The sequence below is a fragment of the Sarcophilus harrisii genome, chromosome 5, assembly GCF_902635505.1.
Source record: "Sarcophilus harrisii chromosome 5, mSarHar1.11, whole genome shotgun sequence".
Lineage (NCBI taxonomy): Eukaryota > Metazoa > Chordata > Mammalia > Dasyuromorphia > Dasyuridae > Sarcophilus > Sarcophilus harrisii.
The window spans coordinates 10160938-10187729 of record NC_045430.1 but is presented as its reverse complement, the minus strand read 5'-3'; the positions used below and the strand labels follow the sequence as shown (position 1 = coordinate 10187729).

Sequence of the window (26792 nt, the reverse complement as noted above, 5' to 3'; positions counted from 1 at the left end):
GCAAGCAGCTAAGACTCTTCTAATCCAATCCCCTCTCAGAGCCTGCAGATCAGTGGGCAGCTTCAAGGCCTTTCTTCTTCTCCCCTCAAGGCACAAGTCCCAGTCTCCCTTGCAAGAGCAGTGGGCAAGATTCCAGAGGTGCAGATCTTCCCCCAAGCAACATCTGGACAGTCTGTGAGGTCATTTGTCCAAGCAGCACAAACCATACACAGACCAAATAAAGTTGTGGTTAGCTCATTTTTCAATTATATCCTACTCTTCATGACCCTAACGGGGTTTTCTTGGCAGAGATACTGAAGTGGTTGCCCATTTCCCTTTCTAGCTCATTTTACAGATGAGGAAACTGAGACAAACGGGGTGAAGTAACTGACCTGGGCTCACTCAGCTAGGAAGTATCTGAAGCCAGATTCAAACTCATGAAGAGAAGCCTTACTGATTCCAGGCCCAGCGCTCCCTCCGCTGCACCATCCAGTTGCCCAGACCAAATACATGGTTATAACCTTGTATAGCATATATTTTATATATATATATAAAATCTTATAACTGGAAAACATTGATAGAGCACTCTATAAATATCTTGTTTGATCTTCACAACAACCCAGTGAGGTAAGTGCTATTAATCTTCCCATTGTATGGATAAGAAAACTGACTCAATCAATTTAAGTATACAAGAGTGAGTATCACATATCTGAAGTCCAGTTTCTTGACTCTACACAGCTGTGGCTCTGTCCATCACGGCACCCCTTAGTGCCCACAATACCCTAATAGCTAGGAAAGAGACCTTGGGCATAGCCTGATATCCAGAGGCCAAAGGAGAGCAATGTCTGGACATGGTGCTCCTGCAGCCTCCAGGGCATAGCAAAGTACCCAGAGAACCAAGTGGATTATCATTCCTATCTAGATGGCAGGAATGAATGTTTCTGCTCCCCTGACATGAAGTGAGCTCTCCCTTGCCTTGCCCCTCTCTCCCCCATTGAGTAGGAATTGTGCACAAGGCAGTATTTACAGTTTGGGAGTTGGAGGGACCCTAGAACTCGGAAAGTCAGTGGCAGGACCTTAGAACATGGACTGTTAGGGCTGGGAACCGCACTGGGACACAGCAGGACAGCTGAGAGGGCCTTGAATAGCATTTAGGGCTGGGACGAGCCTTCCAGACTGGAATGCCAGTAGTGGGAGGAACATCAATGCTGTGAGAGAACTTGGGACTGAGAAGGTGGAACGTAGAATGCTAAGGCAGAGTGACCAGTGGCTCTAAGGAGTTAGGAGCCAATGTCAGCCTTCAGAATGGCTGAGATCAGGATGTCAGGGCCGGGAAGGCCTTCTTCCAGCATCTGGAAGGAGGTCTGGCGCTGGACTACTTCCCTCCAGCCAGGGGAAAGCTCAGCTTCCGGGTAAATGCCTCCAGGTGCCCACAGGCACTCAGGAATAAGGGGCAGAGAGTGGCCCTGGGCCTTAATGTTCTCTCCTGCCACATTTCACTGCCTTTCATACTGGGCTGGGCCTCCACATGCCCGGGATGGGGCCAGGGTCACCCCGCTGCCCAAGGCCTGTGGGAGCATTTGAAAACAGGGGTTCCACAAAAGATTTCTTTGCCCTCATTTGGGGAAACAGTCTCCAGGCTCTCCTGCTGAGCCCTCCCAGGCAGTTAGCCAGGGCCTGGGCTGGGCAGCCCCTTTGTGAGGTGGCTTTAGTCACCTGTGAGGCAATGATGATCCCATGTCAAGGCTGAGGACCCAGGAACAAGCTGTTAACACCTCCTTTCTACCCCCATCCTCTGCCACACCATCGCCCACCTCGGCTCAGGCCCTGGCCCTCGAAAGTGCCAGATGTTGCTGCCACTATTGGGCATCTGTGCACTGTTCGGGCGCTTTTGGGGCAAGTCGTGGGAGCCTGTGCAGGGCCTCCTGACGGATGGCTGTGGCTGCGGAGACCCCCGCTGCTGCGGCAACCTTTTCATCCTGTGCCTCTTCCTGCTCTGGCAAATCCGGCAGAGGTTCAGGAACCCCAAGAACCCGGCCACCAAGAAGAAAGGCCTCGAGGTGAGGAGCGGGGAAGGGCTGGGAACTCGGGCCACAGACGAGGGACACCTTTATTTCTCCATGGTTAATGTCCTTTGCAATCTTCAGTATGTTCTTTGATGCTGACAACGGTCGGCTGTGGGGCAGTCCAGTCTGCAGGGCTGGCCAAAAGGTTAAGGGCTGGTCTCAGAGGGCGATCCCTCCAGGAGGAGGTCAGCTTCCAAGCAGGGAGGGTCCAGGGGTTCAGGTGTTAGCCTTGGTCCTGATCTTGGGGCCCTCACATGGCTTTATTGGGCCTTCTGGGGGGTCCTCTGTCTGTCTAATGTGAAGGCTGGGCTAGATGGAAAGCTCTGAGCCTCTTTCTGGCTCCTGATCTGCTATCCTGGACCCGGTGTGCTCACCAGCCACTTCTTTCCTGGGTCTCAGTCTCTCCTCCTTTCAAATGGGTAAGAGGACGGACGAGATGGTCTCTTTGGTCCCTTCCAGGTTAAAAAAAAAAAATCCAGAATTTTTAGGATTCTACCTGTGTGAGTCGGAGCAAGTCACCTCACATCTCTGGCCCCGTTTTCTCACATAAAAACTGAGGGACTAGCCTGGGATGGTTCCAGAATTCTCTTCCAAATTGGGGTCCAGATTCTTGTTCCTCACTGTGCCTTACTTTCCCCAGCTGCAGGATTATGGGGATGGACTTGATAATGTCTAAAGCCCATCTTAAAGTCCAAAGCCTTGTGGTCTCATGGAATGTTATTGAGTCATGTTCCACTCCAGGCAAAGATACTGAATGATTTGTCATTTGCTTCTTCAGCGCGTCTCCATTTTACAGATGAGAATTTGAGGCAAATAGGGATTAAATAGGGGTTCAGGGCCCCATAGCTAACTAGTAAGTGTCTGAGGCTAGATTTGAATTCAGGTCTTCCGAACTCTGGGCCTGGTGCTCTGTCTGTTGCTGCACACAGTTGCCCTTTTATTAAGGAGAGGCAATACAACGAAAAATAATCATGAAGGCACAGGCTTCTGAGGGCTTTGCTATGGATCGGGCTTGTGGTACCAGAAAGAATCCTGCCTTCCAGAGCTGCCACTGACCAGCTGTGTGACTCTGAGCACGGCCTTTCCCTCTCTGGGCCATCCTTAGTTCCCCATCTGTCAAATAAGAGCCTTAGACTGGTCCCTCTGCCCGAGATCCCATGATCTTCTTGGATTGTTGTAAGGATAAAATCTGATAAAGCATCTTGATTGGAGGCTGCCATCCTAGGGCCAGGCCAGTGAGATGAAGCTAAAGCACGATTTTCATTCAGGTCCTGAGTTGGGGTGGGGGCAAAGGAGGGGCCGAAGACAGATGAGCCTCTGACTCTGTTTCCATGTGGCTGTAGCAGCCATCCCTTAGTCCTGGGTCTCCCACCCTCCTCTCAAGTTCCCCTGGAAAAGCCATCCCTTAATCCTGGGCCTCCCACCTTCCTTCTCTCAAGTTTCCCTGGAGAAGCCATCCCTGTTGCTTCCCCTTCTGGCTTCCAATATTCCCAGGCTGCAACTTCTTCTCCAGAGAAGCCAATCAGGCATTCTTCTTCAAGGACCAGATGTCCTAGGGCACTGCCCCTGGCTTTGGAGGACCTGGATTCAAATCCCACCTCTGCCCCTGACTGCCCTTACAAGTCAGTGACCCTCCTGGGATGGGCTAAGTCCTTCCAGTCTTAGGTCCACAGGATCTTTGGATGCTCATTAGATTGCAAGCTCCTTAAGGGCTTTTCCTTTCACTTCCCCTGGGAACTCAAATAAATGTGGCCTGGGCTCCAGAGTTCTTGGTTACAACTCTGTAGGGAACCATGTGGGCTTTGGAAGGTCCCAGGCCAAGCCAGGAATGGTGGGAACGCAATGGAGGGACAAGAGATGGAATGAGGGAAGGCCCATCAAGGAATTCTAGGCCAGGCAAAGGTCACGTGTGAGTCCAAGCTGAGGGAAGGTCAGCACAGACCTGCCTTGGCTGGGACTGCTGGATTATGTGGACTGTGCAGGACGTGCTTGGTGCAACGGCTGGGCCAGCTCTCACTTAACTCCTAGCATCAAAAGACTGAAAACTGAGACTTGTGGCTCACTTGCCTGAGAGAGAACTGTGTTGACGGTAAATGAGTTGTAGTATTAGTCCTTTGTGTTTTCATTGAGGTAAATAAGAAAGCCTGTCAGGAGAGCTGAGTGTTTGTTAGAGAGCCCAGAGATCTCAGGCTTTTGTTGTGGAGAGCAATCCAGAAACATCAACTTTCCACTCCCAGGGTAAAATCTTTGGTTGGGATCAGTGCCAGAAGGTGACTTTAGTGAGAAATTTCCAAGCCAGGACCTGGTCTTTATAACCCAGAGCTTTATCCTAGGCCGTGTAAAGTAGACAGACAGACAGGAGCTAGCTAATAATAATAATATAGATACTAAGTATTATGGGAAGGATGGGCAGGACCTGGTCTTTGTAACCCAGAGCTTTATCCTAGGCCATGTAAAGTAGACAAACAGACAGGAGCTAGCTAATAATAATATAGATATTAAATATTGTGGGAAGGATCATCATTGGCTAGAGAAGGTATTTGGAAGATATGGAAAATGCTGTGGTGTAATGTCCGGCCTAGCTCTCTGGAGGACCTCGGGATCAGCCTGAGTCCTTGGTCTCAGTGGAGGAGGCAGGAGGCAGAAGACCCATGAGCATGGTCAAAGATGGAATGTTTCTATTTCCAGTCCTCTCAGCCCTTAAATACGTCAGTATAATTATATCATTACAGCACACTGAGTATGTGTGAACTAGAGAACCATTCCATCACCGTGCAAAGTACTAAGTATATGTGAACTAGAGAACCATCATCTCATCAATCACACTGAGTTAACACCCTGCTGTAGGTATCTTTGTTCCAAGTAGACTTCTCCAGAGTTCCGGCCCTCTACATTGTGGTATTGAGAAAAGGACAATGGAATTGGGGGGAAAATCCCCAATAATGAGCACAGTAGAATGAGTTGGCAGCTAGGGCACAGGGCAACGGGCATGGAGTCAGGAAGTCCTGAGTTCAAAGTTGACTTACTTAGAAGGTGTGTGACTCTTGGCAAGTCCCTTCACTTCTGCTTGCCTCGGTTTCCTTATTTGTAAATTGAGACTCACAGTAGCACCTGCCTCACGAGTCTGTTCATACTTCAGGGTAGAGGCTGTACTAGATAAAACCTCAAAGGTACAATTCTTTAGCCTAAATATCCTTAATCCCTCTAAACAATCCTCTGGGTCTAACCTTACTCAAGTTGTCCTATTCCATTACTTGACAATCCTGGCTACTTTAAAAAATTATCTTGCTTAAGAAAACATCATCATGGACATGGCTCTATTCAATAGCAAGGTGATTCAGGACAGTTCCAATAGATTTGTGATGGAGAGCGCTATCTGCATCCAGTGGGAACAGATTGTGGATTACAACATAGTATTTTCACCTTTTTTGTTGCTGTTTCCTTGCTTTTTTCCCTCTTTCTCAATCCTCCCCCCCTTTTTAATCTCGTTTTTCTTATGCAGCATGATAAATGTGGAATTAAGTATAGAAGAACTGTATATGTTTAACATATATTGGATTATTTGGTGTCTTGAGGGAGAGAGGGAAGGGGAAGGGAGAAAAATCTGGAACACAAGGTTTTGCAAGGGTGAATGTTGAAAACTATCTTTGTATATATTTTGAAAATTAAAAGCTATTATTTAAAAAAAAGAAAAAATATCATTAACTTATCAACTTTATGTCACCTATAACATAAAAATTGTGTGAGGATTCACAGATAGATACTGATGCTAATTGTACTTAGAAATATTTTAACAACCAGTTAATTACGTGCTTGGCACAGCTCCACAGGGGGACCCTGGGAAGCCCACTGCTGCTTATATAGGTTTTAGCTACATAGGTAAGATGGATACAATGGAATTTTACAGAAGTTAGAAGAGGAAGATAAAGATTTAAATGTCAAAGAACATATAGGAAAAGAGGCAAACTTGTAAACTGGTAATAATCCCTGGGAATTTGCATATTAATCAATAACTCCAGAGCTATCATTAATTACTTGACAATGCTCATTTTAAGTGAATGAAAGTAATAAGCTGAGCCAGATATTCTCTTAAAAATAGCCAGTTAGTCACCATCTCAGCTAAATTCTGGAGGCTCTAACTATTGATAGAACTTGCTCTCAAACAAATAATGGCAACAGAGTCAAACCAGAAAAATTCTCTGATGATCTAAAGGAAGTAGCCTGACCTTTTTCTGCCTCATTTTCTACATTTGTATAATGAGAGGTGTTGGGACTCCAAAGTCCCTTGTTAAGCTAGATCTACAGTACCCAGATCATGTTGGATTTGCTTAATTGTTTTCAATATGACTAAAAGGAATCGGGAGGGAGGGGGAGGAGGATGCTTGGGAAGTGAGTGAGGGAACAGTTGTATGAAAATGAGAGCATTGAAAAAGCCCAAAAAAAGAAAGAAAGGAAAAGGTAAGTCTTCACTGTGTTGCTAACTAGTCTCACATGCATATCTCAAAACTTAACATATGGAATCAAAGAGCTTTAAGTCTCCTCATTATCCTTTAAAAAATATTTTTTCCTCAATCACATGAAAAAAATCCAAATTTTAACATTCATCTTGAAAAATGTTGAGCTCCCAATTTTTTCCTTCCCTCTTCTACCTCCTCCTATCTTCTTCAATCTTATAATTTAAAATTAAGTTTCTATTCAGCTCTGGTTTTTTCATCAGGAATACCTGACAGTCAGCAATTTCATTGATTCATCTCTTCCCACCACCCAAGTATTATAATTAGTTTTGCTAATAGGTGATTCTTGTTGTAATCCGAGCTCCTTTGCCCTTATGTTCCAAGCCCTCTGATCCTGTATTGTAGAAGCTGTTAAATCTTGTGTTATTCTGACTGTCACTCTATATATTTGAATTATTTCTTTCTGGTTGCTTGCAATATTTTCAGCTTGACCTGGGAACTCTGGAATTTGGCTATAATATTCCTTAGAGTTTTTATTTAGGTTATCTATTATTGGAAATGATTGGCAGATTCTTTCCATTTCTATTTTACTCTCTGGTTCTAGATTATCAGGGTAGTTTTTCTTGATAACTTCTTGAAAAATGATGCCTAGACTTTTTTTAAATTATGGCTTTCAGGTAGTCCTATAATTCTTAAATTATCTCTCTTGAATCGATTTTTCAGCTGTTTTTGCAATGAGATTCTATTTTTCCAATCTTTCAATTTTGTTTGATTGTTTCTTGATGAATCATAAAGTAGATTAGCTTCCATTTGCTTAATTTTAATTTTTTAAAAATTGTTTTTTCATTGGGATTTTGTAAAAAACAAAACAAAACAAAACAAAAAACCCTTTCCATTTGACCAAATCTATTTTCAAGGAGTTTTTTCTTAGAATTTTTGTATGTCTTTTTTCAATGGTCAATTCTTCATTTTAAGGAGTTTTTCTCTTCAGTGGATTTTTATGCCTCTTTTACTGTTTGGCCTATTCTGTTTTTTAAGGTATTATTTTCTTCAGGATTTTTTGGTGTTTATTTTACCAAGCTGTTAAGTCTTTTTTAAATGATTTTCTTGCATCACAATTTTCCCAATTTCCCCCCACCGCTGTTATTTGATTTTAAAAATTCCTTTTTTGTTGACCTTCTAAATTGTCTTGGACTCTAAAATTGTTTATCCCATCCTTTTGTTGGTTCTGCTGCTTCAGAATTTATTTTGAGGCATTATTTTAAGGTTTGGAGGGAAATTTGGGAGAGCCCAGACAAAGCCCTACCTTTTCTTCTCTGCCTTGGCTTTACACTGCACCCTCATTACTTACATTACTGTAACAACTTCCTAAATGGCCTTCTTGGGCTCTTTCCAGTCCATCCTCCGATCTCATAGTGATTTTCCTAAGGCAAAGATCTGACCATGTCACTGCCCTGCCCAATAAATCCCAGTGATTCCCTATTACTTCTAGGTTCAATTGATCCAGTACCGTTCTAAATACTGGAAATCAAATACAAACTCCTCTACTTGGCATCTAGAACCCCTCACAAGCTAGAATCAGGCCATATTTCTGGGACTCTGACACTTTACTCCACTTAGAGCATTCCATGCACGCTGCAGCCAAACAGGTTTTCCTGCTGGTCCTGGAGCTTCGCTGGGAAAGGGATGCATTCAAGCATCCCCTCCGTCCCACGGCCTTTCTTGCTCCCTGCCGCTGCTAGTATCTCATTGGCCAAACTGCCTCATGTTGGTGGTGTTTACACTTGGGTGTGTCCTTGTCTCCCACTGGGGAAGGTAAGCTCTTGGAGGGCAAGAGCTGTTTCTGTCTTAGCACAGGGCCTGCCCCATACGTGGAAAGTCCTTAATAAAAGCTTGTTGGTGGATTCTTCCCTGCCCAACTGTTTCACCGAGTCCAAAGACACTGAGAGCCCGCAAGAGCTAGGGCTCTGTGGGGAGTGGGGAGTGGGGAGTGGAAGGGACTATAATGTGAAAATAATGGAGACTGGTGCCAGTGAGGATGAATGTGTGTGCTACAGAAGCATTTCCTCCTCTGGAAAATGGGATTATACTTATCTGCACCACGGGGTTGTTGCAAGGAAAGTGCTCTGCAAACTGGAAATGTGAATTCCCATAGACTAGAGTAGACAGAGAAGATCTGCAGGTAAGGCAGGTAGTAATAAGGCTTAGAGGGGGATTGTGGGAACAGAAGAAGGCTGGCCACATGCACTATTACAGAGACCACTCAGGGAGGTCATAGGATTTAGAGCTGGCGAAGTCCTCGGGGTACTCCTTCATTCTGTAGTTCAGGAAAGGGGCTCAGAGTGGGGAAGAGGCTCCTCCAAAGTCACATAGCTCGTATGGGGAGAGCCGGGTGGCCCCCAAAGGCTTACACTGATTCTGTAGGAGTCCAGGGCGTGGGGGGAGAGGCCGTGACCATGCCCTTCTCCCTCCTGATGCTGAGTGCCTTCTCTGTTCCATAGGTGTCCCTGCTGAGGTGGGCAGTACCTCCCTGGTGCCGCTTAGCCATCCCTGTGCCATCTCCCAGACTCTCCATCTGCCCCTGTACTCAAAAGCGCCTGGAAATCCATGTCCAGAAGTTAGTGCACCGGCAAAAGTGGGGGCCCCCCCAGAAGCTCCGGGAATCTTGGGCCCAGTTCCTGCTGTCCCAGCTGCCAGGACACACGGGCCTTGAGGAGTCTGGTCAGCCTGGTGCCTGCTCCCCACTCTTCCCAAGCACCTGCAGGTGTCTGGAGGAATACCATAAGGAGCTCCATCTCCTGGGGGGCTGGCAGTTTGCCTGGGGCTTCTGCAACATCCAGGCTCATCTTCTCTGCAAAGTCCCCCTGTCCCAAGTTCTAGAGGGGCCAGGCTGGATGGAACAGGCCCAGGAGAGAAAGTCCCTCCCAGCACCACTCCCAGTCTCTGGGGGGATCCCCCTTCTAAGTCCCCCCCCAGCTCCCAAGAGGACACCTGGCCGCTCTCTGCTGTCTATTGAGGGGCCGTGCCTGCCTGCGGATCGGCACGGGGGAGCGCCGAAGGCCCAGGAGCCGGAGAAGGCGGACCAGGAGCTGGTCAGAATTGAAGGCTCCCTGACAGGCCAGACCTTGCAGATGGAGGAGGAGCTGGCGGTGGGGAAAGATGCTTTAGAGGCTACTTCTCAGATCAGCTGCACAGGAGGGGAGAGTCACCCATACCAAGACGCCAGCTTCCCATGGGGCTCTGCTTTGGAGGATGCTGACTCAGAGGCGTCAGAGCAGGAGCTGGAGGTCGCCAGGAGGGCTTCTGACACCACTCCTCTGACACAGCCCCTGCTCCAAATGGGGAAGGGACTCCGGCCCCCCGGAAAGGAGGAAGATCTTCAAGACATCCGCAAGGGCCTCCCTGAAAGGGGGCCCAGGACAGGGAGCGGCACTGGTCAGCACCAGCAGCGTGGCCAAACCGGGGGCATCGGCCCGGAGCTCGGTCCCCAGGATCCCCCTCTGCCGGGCTGGCAACCAGAAAGCCAGACGCCGACTCCTCCTCCCGTTTTTGTCGTTGCCTCAGAAGACAGTGACTGCGCCCCAACAGTCTCAGATACCGATTCCAGGGAGGTCACGTCTACTCACGAAGTGCCCCCAAAGCGGCCAACCCTAAAGAAGAGCTCCCGGCTCCTTCTGGAATCCCTCATGCGCCGGAAGATTGCCCACCTCAAGTGGGGTCTTCCCCGGAGGATCCAGGAGTCCGAGTGGCTATTTCAGCTGATGGGGCCCTCTTCGCCTTCCAATACCGGCATGCAAAGTTCCAGTTCCGGAGAAGATGAGACCAGTAAGGAAGAGGGAAGGGCCCCGGCCGGGGAACACAACCTGGGAGAACTGGCGACCCAAAGCAGCAGCTGTGCGGCAGGGGGCAACCAGGCCCCGAGCCTTCCAAAGGCTGCCAGGGGAACCCCCGACCCCGTGCTGCAGCCGTTTATCCAATTCAAGGAGAGACTCAAGTGCCAAGAGAAAGAAGCCCAGAAGCTGCCCTTGCCACCCAGAAAGAGGAAAGGGAAAAACGACCCAGATGGCGTAGACCTGAGGGCCTTTCCCATCAGCCTTGACGAAGTGAAGGGGCCCAAGCAGTCCCCGAGCCTCTGGGGGCTCCAAGACCTCTGCGACGAGGCTCTGTCTCGGGCCATGCTGCCGGTTCTCATGGACTGCGCCAGGAAGCCCAGCCCCCAGGGAGCCGCCACCAGGAAACAGACGGGACCCGGCTCCAAAGACCCCCCGATCTCCATGGCCTGGGAGTGGAGGGTCAGCCAGGAGGCAGCAGAGGAGGCGTCTTCCAGGAGCAGGGAGAGCAGCTCCGAGCCAAGGCCAGGCCCTTCCAATGAAGCCCCCAGAGACTTTGAGAAGCCGGGGAACTTGGGGCCCAAGGCCGGCATCAAAGCTTGGTCTCCCAGTCGCATGAAAAAGGCGCTGAACCCAAAGGTCTTCCAAGACAACCAAGCTCTGCCCTGGGCCATGGTGTGTCACTGGTCGATGCCTTCGGCCTCTCAGTCGCAGAACACGAGCGACTCTTCGGGGGACACCCCCCAGAGCCACAGCTCAGAGGCTCACCTGCTGCCGGCCGAACACCGAAAGAGGACCTTCCGATCTCAGGGAGGCAGGGCCGCCGAGCTCGGGGCTTCCTCCTACTCCTCGGGCAGGGCCAAAGGGCCCTTCCGGAGCGTGGCCCTGAGGCTGGGCACGGCCTTCATGAACAAGATGCCCTGGGCCCTGAGGCGGGCCAGCTCGGCCACTTCCGTCTCCAACCACAGCCAGTGCCAGGAGGACCCGGACCCCCTGAGGGGGGCCGAGAGCGCCGCCCTATCTCAGACCGGCCTCTCGGAGAAATCCTGGAGCAGAGACGAGGGCGAGGGCTCTGACCACAGAGGGCTTGCCAGGGGCTACACGTACCTGGACTTGGAGAGGGACTCCCAGGCCCCGGATCAGTCCTCCTGCGATGATGGGACCGGGGAGTCCTCGGCGCAGGCTTCCCAGAGCGACCGCGTCCCTCCCAAGTCCAGCTGGGCCAAGCGACTGAGGTATCTGCTGACCAGGCTCAGCCTCCACAAATAGGCCCCACCTTCAGATCCTGTGCCAGAGAACACCTGGTGTGCCCTGCTCTTTCCAAAGCCTCTAGTAAAAATTGCTTTTTCAGGCTTTTCTGAGTTGTGGGGGTTTTCCCCACTGGGATGTGCGATCCTTTGGGGTTCACAGACTCAGAGCCAGCGGTCATTCGGGCCAAGGCTCTCCTTACAGAGAGTAAACCGAGAGCCACGGCCCTCCCTGAGAAGTCTCGGTGGTGGTACAGGACGAGCCTTGGAATCCGGGTCTCCTGGCTTCCAAATCCAGCCTTGCTTCTCTGCTGAGAGCCCAAGTTGTCAGGAACACTGCAGTTAGCGGCAGAAGCTAATTTAGGGAAGAAGTTGGGGGGAACCCAGAGCTGGGAAGACTAATCTGTTAGAAGAAAATGAGTGGGAGGTGGGGGCCGAACCATCAGGTAAAAGGGGGGGGGGAGCATTGGGTGGAGGGCTGAAAACTCCAGGGAGAGTTCAAGGCAAGGCACATTTGAATCAGCACTCTCAAACTGGGGCTGGGAAGCACACTGAACTGGATTCCTGCAAAGGCCTTCTGAATCAGGAGCAAACCACACCAGGGAAAGGAGACACAGATTTACAAGCGCCCCAGGATCTAGTGGCGCCCCCCGTCTGTGGCTCCCCAAGCAAGGAGAAGCTCCTGCTCCAGATTCACAGGGTGCCATCAGTCATTACACCAGGAGTTCTTAACCTGGGAGCCATGAGCTTTTTTAAAATACTGGGTAATAATTTGCATGTTTTTGGTTTCCCTTCTGATCTGATGTACACATTTTTTAAATTCAATTCTGAGGGCTCCAAAGGCTTCCCCAGACTGTCAGGAAGGTCCCATAAATTAAAAAAAAAAAAAAAAAAAAAAAGGTTAAGAGGCTTCCAGGTGATATTCCCATAGCGCATCAGGCTTGGAATCAGTAAGACTTCAGTTCAAATCCTGCCTCTGACGCTGTGTGATCCCACAAGTCACTTCACTCTTGCTTGCCTCGGTTTCCTCATCTGTAAAATAGAGATGACAACAAAAGCACCCCCTCCCAGGGTGTTGACATAATTAATGTATGTAAGCACTTGGCAGACCTTAAAAGGCTACATAAATGCTAGCTGGTTAGGGGAACAAATGTCCTGATTTAGGACCAGAGGAGCTGGTTCAACTTTTGGCTCTGACACTCAGTGGCTGTTTCACAGTAGACAAGACTCTTCTCCTTATCTGCAAAATGGGGCTCTTCCACCCCAAAGTGAATGTGAGGAGAGGACGATGTCAAAGTCCTATTTCTGTAATACTCAAAAATGAACATGATACTTTTCCCACAACCATTGAGAACGGTTTGCTGATTGGTGTAATGGAGAAGGAGGTGGCCTCCTAGTCCTGGCAGAGGAAGTATTTGATCTGCATCGGCTCATCCCCTCACACATTTTGGGTGATCACTCTGCCTCAAGGCTCTCCCTACTCCAGGCCCCCCTCGAACAGCTATCAACGTGACATTCCTCCAAGCCATGGCTCCCTACTAGCTTCAGGGTCTCGCAGCTCAGTCGCACACTGGACAGAATGCCCAGCATGGAGTCAGGAAAACTACTTTCTGAGTTCAAATCTGGCCTCAGACACTTCCTAGTTGTGTGACTCTGCATAAGTCACTTTTATCCTGTTTGCCTCAGTTTCCTTATCTGTAAAATGGACTGGAGAAGGAAATGCAAACCACTCTAGTATCTTTGCTGAGAAAATCATGACCAAAAACCATCAAGAGTTAGACACAACAGAACAATATAATCCTTTGGCTTTAGAGTCCTTCACAATCTGCCCCTTTCCTACTTCCTACTTTTCTCCCCTCCACATAGTCTATATTCCAGCAAGACTCTCTTTTTGGCGGCTCTTCTCACACATGTCCCCTCTCCTGCTTTTCCTTGTGCTTGGAAGGCTTTCCTTTCTCTCGCTGATTTCTGGCTTTTTAAAAATCAGCGCAAGTTTCAATCCAGTTCCAATTGTTCAGTGATGAAGAGAGCCATCTACACCCAGCTGTGTGGTTCACAACATAGCATTTTCAATCTTTTTGTTGTTGTTTGCTTGCATTTTATTTTGCGTCTCTTTTTTTTTTTTTTTTTACTGGTTTAATTTGATTTTTCTTGTGTGGCAGGATAATTGTGTAAATATGTCTGCATATATTGGATTTAACATACAGTTCTTCTATGTTTAACATATTGGACTACTTGCCATCTAGAGGAGGGCGTGGGGAAAGGGGGGGGCATTGAAACACAAGGTTTTGCAAGGGCTAACGTTGAAGAACTGTCCATGCATATGTTTTGAAAAACAAAAAAAAGAATCAGCTCAAATTCAATTTTCTGCACGAGTTTTTCCCTAGTCTTTCCCCCACCTCCACTTAGATTGTCAGTGGGCTTTCTCAGAGATCTACCTTCCATTTACACTGTAGATGTTGCTAGGATTTTCTTGCCTGTTGTCTCCCCCATTAGACTTCCAACTTTTTCCTTTTTTTTTTTTTTGGTCTCTCTTTGTATCCCGAGCATGTAGCACAGTGCCTTGCACAGAGTAAGCGTTTATTAAATACTTGTTGACTGACTGACATAATCCCTGGGACTTTCCAGAATAAAACACTAACCTCTGGCCCCTGGCCATTAGAATATAAATTACCTCAGTATCCAATGAAGTATTATGGGATACAGCATCTCTCATTAAATGGAAATAAAGGGTTATAAGATTTAAAGGAAAGTAAGCTGTATGAAGGCAGGGATTCCTTCTGTTTTATATATACATCCTTAATGTTCAATCATGTTGTGGATATTGTTGAAGAGCTTTCTCCACCACAGATTCTGGCTTTTATGCTTCCCCTTCTCTACTGCTATGACCAACCCTGAGTTAAGATTATCACTGAAGATTTATTTTAGTTTTTGCATGGTTGGTTTCACATTTTACTTGTTTCTTTCAGAGGGGGTAACAATTAATGGGAAAAAAAGATGATTAATTCCAATATAACAAATTGAAATGAAAAAGGAGCAGAAGAAAAATATGAAAGAATGAAAAGGAGCAGAAGAAAAAATAACAGAAAGACATAAATATCAGCCAAAATTTTAGAAATTAGCTAGAATTTTCTCAGGATACAATAGGGAGATAATAAAAACACCGAGCACACAAAGGAAGAAAGAGAATTAGAAAGGGTGGAGTAGATGGAATGTAAGAGAAAACCTAAAGTTATGTTTGCATAGAACAGTTAAATTCAATTCCTCAGAAACCTTGAGCAAACAATGTAAGATAATAAAAATCTCTGACCAATGAGCTTTCAGAAAAAGAGACTCATTTGGCTCCTAACTTTTGATAAAGATGTCAAGGCTAGAAACTGGTTTAAATCGACAGGGATCAAGGACCTGGCAAAGCTTTTCTTTATTGTTTAATAAGTTTCGTGCATATAAGCTGACTCACCCTGTGCAGAATTAGAACCTCATTAACAGAACATGGGATGTATGATGGGGGAGGGGGAACATGTTTAGGAGAACCGTGTAAGAAATGATGAGACCCTAAGGGGAACTAACCAATCCATTCTTTGGAGGGCCAGGAATTATCAGCAAAAAGCTTCTCTGTTTCTGTACCTAATACTACCTTTTCCCATTGGAAGGGCGGAGTCCACTTCTGGCCAGAATCCTCAGAACTTTCTCAATAAAATTTCTTTATTACCTGACTTTTGGAGTCAATTTGTTTCTAACAGTAGGGACTTCCCTGAGTTCTTCCAAATTCCAAGTTCCAAAGAACTCTAACATAATGCTTTATTTTTTTTTAATTTACTTTTTATTCTGAATTTAAGAAACAAGCATTTCTATACCATGGTAGAATAAGAAGGGAAAAAAAGATGATTGTACATGAAAATGCAAATCTATTATGTACTACTTGCTATTTTTTAAAAAATATATAATAAAATTATAATGTAACTTTCTCTTTTTTCTTTTTTGTTCTTTTTTTTCCCTTCCCTCCTCTACTACTCTAGAAATGGCTATCAGTAAATACAAATATTTTCTACAAAATCAGGCTAGAAAATGATAGACTGTCCAGTGTATCTCATTTTCTCCTCCCTTTTCACTGTAACGTGTTCTTTTATCCTCCCCTATAGTCCTTCAACTTTCTGAAGTTTCTATTTCTTTTTATTTTATTTTTTTTTATTTAATAGCCTTTTATTTACAGGTTATATGTATGGGTAACTTTACATCATTAACAATTGCCAAACCTCTTGTTCCAATTTTTCACCTCTTACCCCCCACCCCCTCCCCCAGATGGCAGGATGCCCAGTAGATGTTAAGTACATTAAAATATAAATTAGATACACAATAAGTATACATAACATAAAGCTTTAAAAGGAAATTTGGAACTGCAGAACCCACAGGCCTTTCTCTGAAAGAATTTTCCAGCCCAAGATACCTTAGATTCCTCAAACTACTGCCCGTGGGCCAGATGCGGCAGCTGAGGACGATTCTCCCCCTCCCCCAGGGCTATGAAGTTTCTTTATTTAAAATCCACAAAACAAAGTTTTTGTTTTTCCTATAGTCCTGCCCTCAAACAGTCTGAGGGACAGGGAACGGCCCCCTATTTAAAAAGTCTGAGGACCCCTGCAGAAGGTCTCACAGAAATGAGAGTGGAATGCGGCCTAGACAATTTGTAGCTCTGCAAGCCAGCAACAGGTTTTAGGGATGATCTTAATTAACAATTAAGTAATTAACCTCTCAACTCACAGATGGCAAAGGGGTGAAAGCTGTGATGGGTTTGACTGGCTCAAGTCTCTCTCCCACTCTATTCTCCATTTTGCACTAAAGTGATTTTCCTAAAGTCCAACCCTTTCCTCTCCCAGTAAACTCCAGGGGCTTCTCACCATCTCCAGGACCAAACACAAAATCCATTCCCCTCCCAGATTTCCGGATCTCTTCCAATCGATGACCCCGGGCCCCTGGCTGCTCCTCAAGCAGGACCCTTGTCCCTGACTCTGGGCACTTTCTGGGCTCCGGCCCGGCCCCATCCCATGCTTTCTCTCCTCTGCTGGGCCTCATGGCTGCCCTGGCTTTTCCCAAGTCAGCTAAAATCCCTCCCTCTCCCTTCCCTCTTGCTGCGGGTGCCTCTGCTCTGGGACCCTCTCCAACTCATCTTCTCCACATTTTGTTAGCTCGGGGTTGTCGGCATGTTGCCCCTTCCCCACATTAAACTGAGAGCCGGAGGCCAAGGTCTTCTTTTATATTTGGCACTTGTCACCGCCCCTGACTCCAATAGGCGTCTAATAAAAGCCTGTGGACTGGCAGAAAATTCAGTCCTCAGCATAAAGTGCTTGGCATTGTCCCAGGGTTCTCAGTCAGAAACCAGTATGGTTTTATCGGCTGAAACATTACAGAGATAGCGCCACGGTCAGAATGGGGTCTTTTGTGGGCGTAGCAGCTGATGCCTCCTCCCCCCCCTTAGAATGAGAATCCCGGAGATTTTCTTAGCTCCTCCACTTGTATGCCCTGAGTTTAGTGTGGGTAAGTGCTTAATAATGCTCCTTCATTCATTCAGGCTGAGGTAAGTGCTTAATAATTGTTTTTACGTTCAGGCTCAGGAAAGCGCTAAATAATTGATTCTTCATACATTCAGGCAGAAAGTAAGGTGCTTAATAATTGTTCTTTCATACATTCAGACTGAGGGTAAGGTGCTTAATAATTGCTTTTATGTTCAGGCTCAGGAAAGCGCTTAATAATTGCTTCTTCATACATTCAGATTGAGGGTAAGGTGCTTAATAATTGCTTTTACGTTCAGGCTCAGGTAAGTGCTTAATAATTGCTTCTTCATACATTCAGATTGAGGGTAAGGTGGTTAATAATTGTTTTTACGTTCAGGCTCAGGTAAGTGCTTAATAATTGCTTTTATGTTCAGGCTCAGGAAAGCGCTTAATGATTGCTTCTTCATACATTCAGATTGAGGGTAAGGTGCTTAATAATTGCTTTTACGTTCAGGCTCAGGTAAGTGCTTAATAATTGCGTTTTCATACATTCAGGCTGAAAGTAAGGTGCTTAATAATTGTTCTTTGATTCATTCAGACTGAGGGTAAGGTGCTTAATAATTGCTTTTACGTTCAGGCTCAGGTAAGTGCTTAATAATTGCTTCTTCATACATTCAGATTGAGGGTAAGGTGGTTAATAATTGTTTTTACGTTCAGGCTCAGGTAAGTGCTTAATAATTGCTTTTATGTTCAGGCTCAGGAAAGCACTTAATGATTGCTTCTTCATACATTCAGATTGAGGGTAAGGTGGTTAATAATTGTTTTTACGTTCAGGCTCAGGAAAGCGCTAAATAATTGATTCTTCATACATTCAGGCAGAAAGTAAGGTGCTTAATAATTGTTCTTTCATACATTCAGACTGAGGGTAAGGTGCTTAATAATTGCTTTTATGTTCAGGCTCAGGAAAGCGCTTAATAATTGCTTCTTCATACATTCAGATTGAGGGTAAGGTGCTTAATAATTGCTTTTACGTTCAGGCTCAGGTAATTTTAATAATTGCCTTCATACATTCAGATTGAGGGTAAGGTGGTTAATAATTTTTTTTACGTCAGGTAGGCTTTAATTGCTTTTATGTTCAGGCCAGGAAAGCGCTTTAATAGCTTCTTTACATTCAGATTGAGGGAAGGTTTAATAATTGCTTTTAGTTCCAGGCTCAGGTGGCTTAATAATTGGTTTTCAACATTCAGGCTAAAGTAAGGTGTTAATAATTGTTCTTGATCCATTCAGACTGAGGGAAGGTGTTAAAATTGCTTTTACGTTCAGGCTAGGTGGGCCAATAATTGCCTTCAAACATTCAGATTGAGGAAGGTGGTTAATAATTGTTTTTAGTTCAGGCTCAGGTGTTTAATAATTGCTTTTTATTTCCAGGCTCAAAAAGCTTTGATTCTTCTTCATACATTCAGATTGGGAAAGGGGTTAATAATTGTTTTTACGTCAGGCTCAGGTAAGTGCTTAAAATTGCTTTTTATTTCAGGCTCGGAAAGGCTTAATAATTGCTTCTTCCCTATTCAGATTGAGGGTAAGGTGCTTAATAAGCTTTTTACGTTTCAGGCTCAGGTAAGTGCTTAATAATTGCATTTTCATACATTCAGGCTGAAAGTAAGGTGCTTAATAATTGTTCTTTGATTCATTCAGACTGAGGGTAAGGTGCTTAATAATTGCTTTTATGTTCAGGCTCAGGAAAGCGCTTAGTAATTGGTTCTTCATACATTCAGATTGAGGGTAAGGTGGTTAATAATTGCTTTTATGTTCAGGCTCAGGAAAGCGCTTAATAATTGCTTCCTCATCCATCCAGGCTCGGGTAAGCGCTTAATAATTGCTTCCTCATCCATCCAGGCTCAGGTAGGCGCTTAATAATTGCTTCCTCATCCATCCAGGCTCGGGTAAGCGCTTAATAATTGCATTCTGGGCGGGACGGAAGCCTGCGGACTGGCGAGGCGCTCCGAGGGCGCGACACCACGTTGGCCGACACACGGGCCGCAGCCGGGGGAGACTCGCCCTGGGCACGTGACCCAGGGCGCTGGCCCGCGCAGGCGCACTTCGCAGAGCCTCGTCTCGGCCCGCTCTCGGCTAGCGCGCGTGCGCAGAGCGTGCTTGCCTCGCGCTCGAGGAGGTGTCGCCTCCGGAGAGGATGGAGGCGAGGCCGGAGCTCGCGGGAGAGGAGGAGGCGCCGGGAGCGGCGGTGCTATTCTACGAGCGGACCCATTTCCGGCACGACCCGCGCTGGCTGCTGCCCCAGCCGCCGCGCCTCTGCCTGGCTTGCACCGTGGAGCTGCTGCAGCCCACCAGCGGCGTCTCGGTGCGGTTCCACTGCGCGTGCATTGCGCCCGCGCCCCCCTCCCCCACCGTGCTACCCCTCCCCATCCCCCACGCTTAAGGCTTCCGCTCCCCCATTGCGCCCGCGCCCCTCCCCACCGTGCTACCCCCACCCCACGCTTAAGGCTTCACGCTCCCCACCCATTGCGCCCAGGCTCCCCCCCACTGTGCCACCCCTCCCCCTTGCTTCTGCGCCCCCCCCAAAAGCCTCCCTCCCCCAGACTTGTTTTCCTCTTGCATTCTCCGAGCTGGCCCTTGCTCAGCGCCCGAGATCCAGGCCTCTGTGTCTGCAGGTGCAGACGCATGCGCACACACAACTGCGCTTTTTAGGCTCAGGAGGTATTATTGGGTATGATCTGCGCTTCACAGACAGAGAAACTGAGGCTCACGGAGTGACCAAGTCGGAATCTGAGCCCAGACATCCCTGCTTCCCACCCGCGGGCGCCTCTTCTCTAACCCGGAGCCCCCAGAAAGCCCCCCGGAGAAGCCCCTCAGAGAAGCCCCCCGAGAAGCCTCCCGGAGAAGCCCCCCCCCGAGAAGCCTCCCGGAGAAGCCCCCCAGAAAAGCCCCCCGGAGAAGCCCCCTGGAAAAGCCCCCCGGAGAAGCCCCCCGGAGAAGCCCCCCCCCCAGAGAAGCCCCCCAGAGAAGCCCCCCGGAAAAGCCCCCCGGAGAAGCCCCCGCACCCCCCATCTCCCGGGCCCGGGCCCCTGCTTTTCCTGCTGGGCCTCGCAGTCCCTTTTCAGAGGTTTTCGGAAGCAGGCGCAGGCCCTCGGGCCTTCCCGACTCCGGGCCGGCTGCTCTGGGGCCGCTATCTGTGCGTCTCTGTCTTGGAGGCCTTTACACTTTCCGCCACAAGGTGCCCCTGCTGCTCCATGTTTGCTTCCCGAATCGGGCTTACTTTTTGTCCCTTGGCTCTTGCAATTTAGACTCAGAAAAGCTGGCGGAGAAAGACTAGGCAAGGGATTTTTAACCTGGGGTCCGTGCGTAGATTTCAGTGAATTTGAATGGAAAAAAGTTGCATCTTTCTATTCGTTAATGGTTGGTTTCCTTTGTAATCTTATGTATTTTGCGCATTCACAAGCACGATTCTGAGCGGGTCTCAGCTCCCCGGGCTTCCCCAGATTGACTGCCACAAGGGTCCAGGACACGCAGACGGTCTGTGTTGTTTCAGGAGTAGATGGGTCCTGGGTGTCCTGAGTGGCAGAGCTGCCGTTTGGATCCAGACTCGATCTACTTCTCTGTATATCTCCCGTGCCATCTCCTGGCCATACTAGTTGTAGGGAATGTGCCCTGTATAAAATAGGGGCTCCTCTAAAATGGTGGCCCTATTCTCTTGAATTTCTCATGTGTCACCCCAAAGGCCCCATGCATAAACCTTAAACCGACAAGCATCTCTTACAAGACTGTGCTAAGGGCTGGCTCCCGTCCAATCCAAGGACATTTATTAAGCCCCTCATATCCATAAGGCAAGTGTTTGCAGCTAGAAAGCAGAGGCAGTGAGATGAAGTAGACAGGAGGCTGGCCCTGGAGGGAAGCCCTGGGTTCAGATCCTGCCTCTGATACGTACCACATGTGTGATCGCAGAGAAGTCACTTGGCCTCTCCCGTACAACTGTCTTGAGAAGCATCAGGGCTTCTGCATTCGGTGAAGGGAATTTCTGTCTCGGAAGTTCCCAGTCCCAGACCCACCATCCTGGCTTCCCAGTGCAAAGGCCTGCCCCAGTCACAAGACTGCCCACTCCATGCCATCCTGTGGTGTGAGTGTGAAGGCAGGAGGAGATGAGAAGAGCTGCATCAGAGGTGGGTTACTTGGCCAAGAAACGCCGTTTTCTTTTTCATCTTCAAGCTGGTGCGCAAGAAGCACATGTTATCCTGCTTCCACGACGCCCTCACGAAGCACGCCACGTCAGTCACGCAGCTCCTGGCTCAGAACGAGACAGTCTGCACCCACCTCATAGGCATCCTTTTTGGTGAGCAACAGCGGGTGTCCCCGGGGCCCTCAGAAGCATCCACCCCGGCAGGCTCCTCGGGGAGATCACAGGGAGAACTTGGGTCCACCCTCACTGACTACTACTGGATTGGGTGGAGGTGGGGGGGAGATACCTAGAAGAGGAGAGGGTATAGAGAAGTTTAGGTCTGCCTCCATGTTCGGTTTCTGCCATGGGATGACACCTCCTTGGGGAGTGTCAAATTAGAGATTGTTAACATGGGGAGTAAAAAGGCTGACTCTGTGACTAGCAGGTAGGAAATTCCACCTTACTCCCCAGTCTGGAGCCTCGTGACCATGATCTGTAGACCCCTGCAGATCTGCAGGATGGTTTTTCTTCTTCCTAGCTGAAGGCAATGCCTGCCTCACAGTTTTCTATTCCTACCTTCAAACCATGAACTTGGACATTCCCTAAAATATGCTAGCTTCCCCATTCTCCTGTCTGTTCAGCTTCTGTGACCTGCGCCTCCTTTCTACTTCAATAACACATCAGGACAGTCATACCCTTGATCCTGCCATCACCCCTCCCAGTTCCACTTCCATTTTCATGAACTCTAAAATTCCTTTGCTACCATTATTTTAACATTTTTTCTCCCTGTGCCTTATGACCCCCATCATTCTCATGTTCTTCATCCTCATGACCTCCAATACCTTCACAGTCCAATGCTTTCCCAGACACTTGCCCCGATCCAGTTACACTCTCCTCCTTCCCAATCTCAACCCATTGGCAGACCATTTCAAGTCCACACTATCCTCTGATCTGCAATCCCTTGCTGCATTTTCTTTGTTTTTTTTTTCCACCTGTGACATATATGCATAGTCAAGCAAAATAAATTCTCACATCATTCACGTCCAAAATACATGTTGTATTCTGCATCTCTAATCCATCATTTCTTTGTCAGGAGGAGAGTAACAGACCCATCGGTCCTCAGGAATTGTGGTTAGTCATTGAACTGGACAGAGATCTGAAATCTTTCAGTTTTGTCTATCTTTATAATGTTGTGATTATGTAAGTTGTTCTGCTCTGCTTAAGTCAGTCAGCAAGAGTTCATACAGGTTTCACCAGATTTCTCTGAACCCATCCCTTTCATCCTTACTTAAAATTTCCCCTTTATCAGAGGTCCTGTCTTGCCAAAACTAATCCCTAGATTATTCCTGTCATCTGCTTCCTTCTCTCCTACTCACGCGCATCAGAACAGAGCTGGAGGAAGTCGTAAAACTGATGGATCCATGCTAGCTGATCTCACCGTGGCTGCTGTTACAGCAAGAAATCCTGTTGCTCCCTAATGGAGTCTCTAAACCACAGGGGGTGATTCCAAACTTCCTCTTCTCTGCTCAGTCTTCTCATAGCGCTCTTTCTCCCAACTCATCAGCTCAGGACCTCACATTATATTTCAAAAAAGAATAAGACCATTTGTTGGGGATGTCCCTTTTGTTTTCATCTTACATCTCTCTGACTATATCCTGCAGTCTTTGATAAAGGGGTAGTCTTTCTCCTTGCTAAGGCTAGTCCCTCTATGAGAAATTTAGAGCCCATCTCTATCAACACATTGCCCACTGTCATCCCTACTCTAATATTACTTACTCCCTATTGCCTACAGATATGTCCCTGTCTCCCCTCCCCCTTCCTGAAAACCTTCATTTAGATCCTCTTCACTAACTATCATTCTCCCTTTCCTTTCCTTTCCTATCAGCTAAACTCCTCAAAAAGGCTGTTTAATTTGACTTCTGATTTTATCCTTCAACAATCTGATCGCTCCAAATTTACCAACAATTTCTTAATTGCTCAGTCTCACATTATTTTCCTGAACATTGTCCTTGGTCACTTCTTGGCCCCATTTAGTGTTGTTAATATAATTCCCTTCTCCTCCTAGATTTGTTTTATATCTTTTATTTTTTGGCTCTTTTCCCCAACTGTCTCTGACCTGGAACTTCCTCAGAGTCTGAGCTTGGTCACTTTGGAACATCCTTCTTTGCCTCCAGCCTTGCAGATATAGATATCCCTCTATCTTGAATCCTCTGTATTGAAATGGGGGTGGTGATGCCATTGACAGAAATAAGGAAATTTGGAGAAATAATAAGTTTAGGGACAAAGATGATAGGTTATATTCTGGATATGTTGAGCATAAAATTACAGATTTGAGCCAGAAAAGGCCTCAGAGGCCATCAAGACCAACCTCCTCTTTTCATATATGAGGAAACTAGAGTAGAGAGGAGAAACTAGAGTAGAGAGGTGTTGGGATTTGCCCACAGTCACACACTAGGGAGCTTACTTTGACCTCTTTGTCCTTTTCCTGCTCAAAACCAGCAGAGCAAGGAGGGAGCTTAGTGGTACTGTAGGGACCAATCTACTCCATATGCCTGCTTTTCCCCCTTCCTGAGAATACGGGCTCTCTATTCGAGATGGGGATTCATTTAAAAGGCTGGGTCTGAGGTACTAAATAAGGAGACTGAAAGCTCTATGTGAACCACTAGGGAGAGGTTTGAGTCCCTGTCATGGACTCTTTGCTGAGGGTGCAGTTATTTTTGCCCTTCACAATGTGTCCTTGGGCTTTGTTTTCCCCCCAGGGCTTCTGCGTAACATAGAGGACGGCAGCATACTGGACCTCTCCATGGAAGGTGAGACATCGTCTCTTACACATCTGTCTCCATCAAAGCTGTCACTCACTGCCCGCCTCCCTCTGCTGGAACATAGTCAAGAACAAAGGCCAGGCACTCAAGTCTGTGCTCGTACTCTGCTGAGAAGATGGTCCCTTGGGTCTCTGCAGTGACTCTTTCCTAACATTACACACATTTTAATTTTTATTGACATCTTTTGTCTCAACATCTCCTTCGTCTCTACTGTGTCCTACCCCTTGGCAAGCCAGCCTTCGCATCAAGCAATAGAGAGAAAGGAAAGGTTGTTCAGCAAAACTAACCAGTAGAGCCATTGAAGTGGACAGACAGTACAGCCACAGCCCATGATCTCTGCAGACAAGGGAGGGAGGTGCATTTTCTCATCTCTTCCTTAGAGCCAAGCTGGGTCACAGATAGGGTTCCATTTAGAGTTTTTGTTATAGTCATTGTTCTTTCCATTTATATTTTTGTGGCCCTTGTGCATGTTGTTTTACCATTTTTTTTTTTGTTGTTTGTTTTTTGTTTTTTTTTTTTGGTATCAGTTCATATAAAAGTCTCCTTGTGCTTCTCTGCTTTACCTGCATTTAGCCAACCTGGTTCTGTGCTTTTTTAAACCCCTCAGGCTGGGGCTTGAGCTGGAAGGGGCAGAGAGGGCATGCTCTGGGCAGGTACTATGGCTTCATTCAGAAGGAACAACTGATAGTCTGAAATCAAGGAGGAGACAGGAAAAGTATCAGAAGAATTCAGAACATCTGGGGAAGCATGAATGCTACAGTAGGTCATGAGGTTATCATTGCATTATTTTACTGCAGGATAGCCAGTGTTCAAAATGATGATCCCTCTGCCATTGAGAACAAGTATGGGTGAAGGTTTACTCCCCTGCCTGAGTTTTTTAAGGGAAGGCCATATAGCTTAGTAAAGAGAACTTGGGAGTCTGGGATTGAACCTTTCCCTACTATTCACTACTTGTGTGCACCTCAGATTCCCCACCTGCCACGTGGGGTGGGAGCCCAGCTTGTACAAAAGTCATAATTTGACTAGAAATAAAAAGGTTGGTAGGTCCTGTCTCCCACTAAGGGACTGGAACAGGGATGAGAGCTGTCTCTGATGTTTCCTGTCACCTCACTCTTCTCAGGCCTCATCTAGTGCTTTCCTCACTTACCTGATTTGTTTAGATTTTCCCTCTTTTTCTTCCCAAACATTCTGTTCCTCCCTCCCCTCCATTAGAAGATAAGTTCCTTGAGGGAAAAGACCACGTCCCATGATCTATCTGTGTCTCTCCTAAAGTGAATATGTCAGGTGTTTGGTTAATTGAATTCTTTCTGCTTAGTCCTTATTCAGCTTATTGTACAACTGAAGCTGGGACCGTTCGTCCACTATTTGCTGGAAGAGTGCCAGAAGGAGGTCAGTGATATGCAATTTTCATTCTCACTTCAAGCAGCTGCTGATAATCAGCTTCAAGATCACAGACCCGGTTCAGCCTTTATCTCCTGCCATCTGCCTGCTGGCCTCCTTCTCTTTCTTCTGGTATCACCTGAGGTGCCACCTTTTACAGAAAGCCTACCTTCATGTGCTCACCTTTCTCACCTTTCCTCCAGCCTTCACACGTTCTTACTTGTGTTGCAATTCTCGGGCTTCCCATCTGCCCCGACCCTGGCAGGTGAGATCTTTCACATTAGGAATTGGGCTGTTTTCAGTCTTGGTGTGCCTAAGACCTGGCACTCTGCCCTTCCCATAGTAGATCCTTAACAAATGCTTGTTGAATTGAATGTAACTAAACTGTCAGTCCATGGTTTTGTTGTATTACCTACATGGGCCCTGGACAGTTGTCTATATTAGTCTCATTTGCATTAAATGCTCAGCTGCTAGAAGATAATAGGGTGTGTGTGTGTGTGTGTGTGTGTGTGTGTGTGTGTGTGTGTACTTCAATTAGGAATATAATAAATGCTTTTAATAAAATGGTGGGTGAGCTTCCAGCCTTACAAGGTGAGCTAGACAGGTCTCAATGGTCTTTTCATTTCCATCTTTCAGCTCATCAGGGCTTAAATCTGTGCACCTCACCCAGGTGCAGTTTGCTTTCAGTGAGGCTGGTAATACCTGTGAGAAGTTCTTCTCACTGCTTGCACAGGATGTAAACCTGGCAGTTTCCTCCTTTGGGATTGGTTTTACTAATGAGATGGTTTATCTTTCTTAATTTCAGTTTTCTACTCTGTAAAGTAGATAAGAATCCTTTTTTTAAAATAGCATTTTATTTTTCCAAATACATGCAAAGATAGTTTTCAACTTTCATTTTTTAAAATCATTATTACAGCTTTTTATTTACAAGTTATATGCATGGGTAATTTTTCAGCATTGACTATTGCAAAACCTTTTATTCCAATTTTTCCCCTCCTTTCCCCCACCCCCTCCCCCAGATGGCAGGTTGACCAATACATGTTAAATATTCAACTTTCATTTTTGTAAAACTTTCTGTTCCAAATTTTTCTTCCTCCACCCCTTCCCTCCCCCCTCACTAAGACAGTAAGCAATCTGATATGTTAAAAATGTGCAATTCTTAAACATATTTCCATATTTTTTGGTTTTTGATATTTATATGTACATATCTAGATATATACATACACACACATACACACAGACATCCCCTCACATATATACGTATACATTCATACCCACTATACCATATACATAGAGCAACATATATACCTATTTACATATATTCAGACATGTATTACACACATTTGTAAATGCA

General features: G+C 46.8%; 2 protein-coding genes across 2 annotated transcripts in view; both read left to right on the top strand.

Moving 5' to 3' along the window:
• Positions 1–1647: 1647 nt before the first annotated feature.
• Positions 1648–11681, top strand: LOC100924326. The gene is made up of 2 exons (XM_003772254.3): positions 1648–2039; positions 9001–11681. The coding sequence occupies exons 1-2, from the start codon at positions 1827–1829 to the stop codon at positions 11596–11598; spliced, it is 2811 nt and encodes a 936-aa protein (XP_003772302.2). The 5' UTR covers positions 1648–1826; the 3' UTR covers positions 11599–11681.
• Positions 11682–19227: 7546 nt separating this feature from the next.
• The window catches only part of MEI1 (meiotic double-stranded break formation protein 1), a 60108-nt gene continuing 52543 nt past the window's right edge, over positions 19228–26792 (top strand). Inside the window, exons 1-4 of the mRNA XM_031940686.1 lie at positions 19228–19424; positions 21287–21410; positions 23996–24046; positions 25374–25447. Coding sequence (XP_031796546.1) covers positions 19257–19424; positions 21287–21410; positions 23996–24046; positions 25374–25447 — 417 coding nt within the window. The 5' untranslated portion in view covers positions 19228–19256. The remainder of the gene's footprint in view (positions 19425–21286; positions 21411–23995; positions 24047–25373; positions 25448–26792) is intronic.

Coding starts and splice junctions, on each gene's coding strand:
- LOC100924326 (XM_003772254.3), top strand. CDS start 1,827: ATGTTGCTGCCACTATTGGGCATCTGTGCACTGTTCGGGCGCTTTTGG. Junction 2,040..9,000: donor CCAAGAAGAAAGGCCTCGAG/GTGAGGAGCGGG, acceptor TCTGTTCCATAG/GTGTCCCTGCTGAGGTGGGC.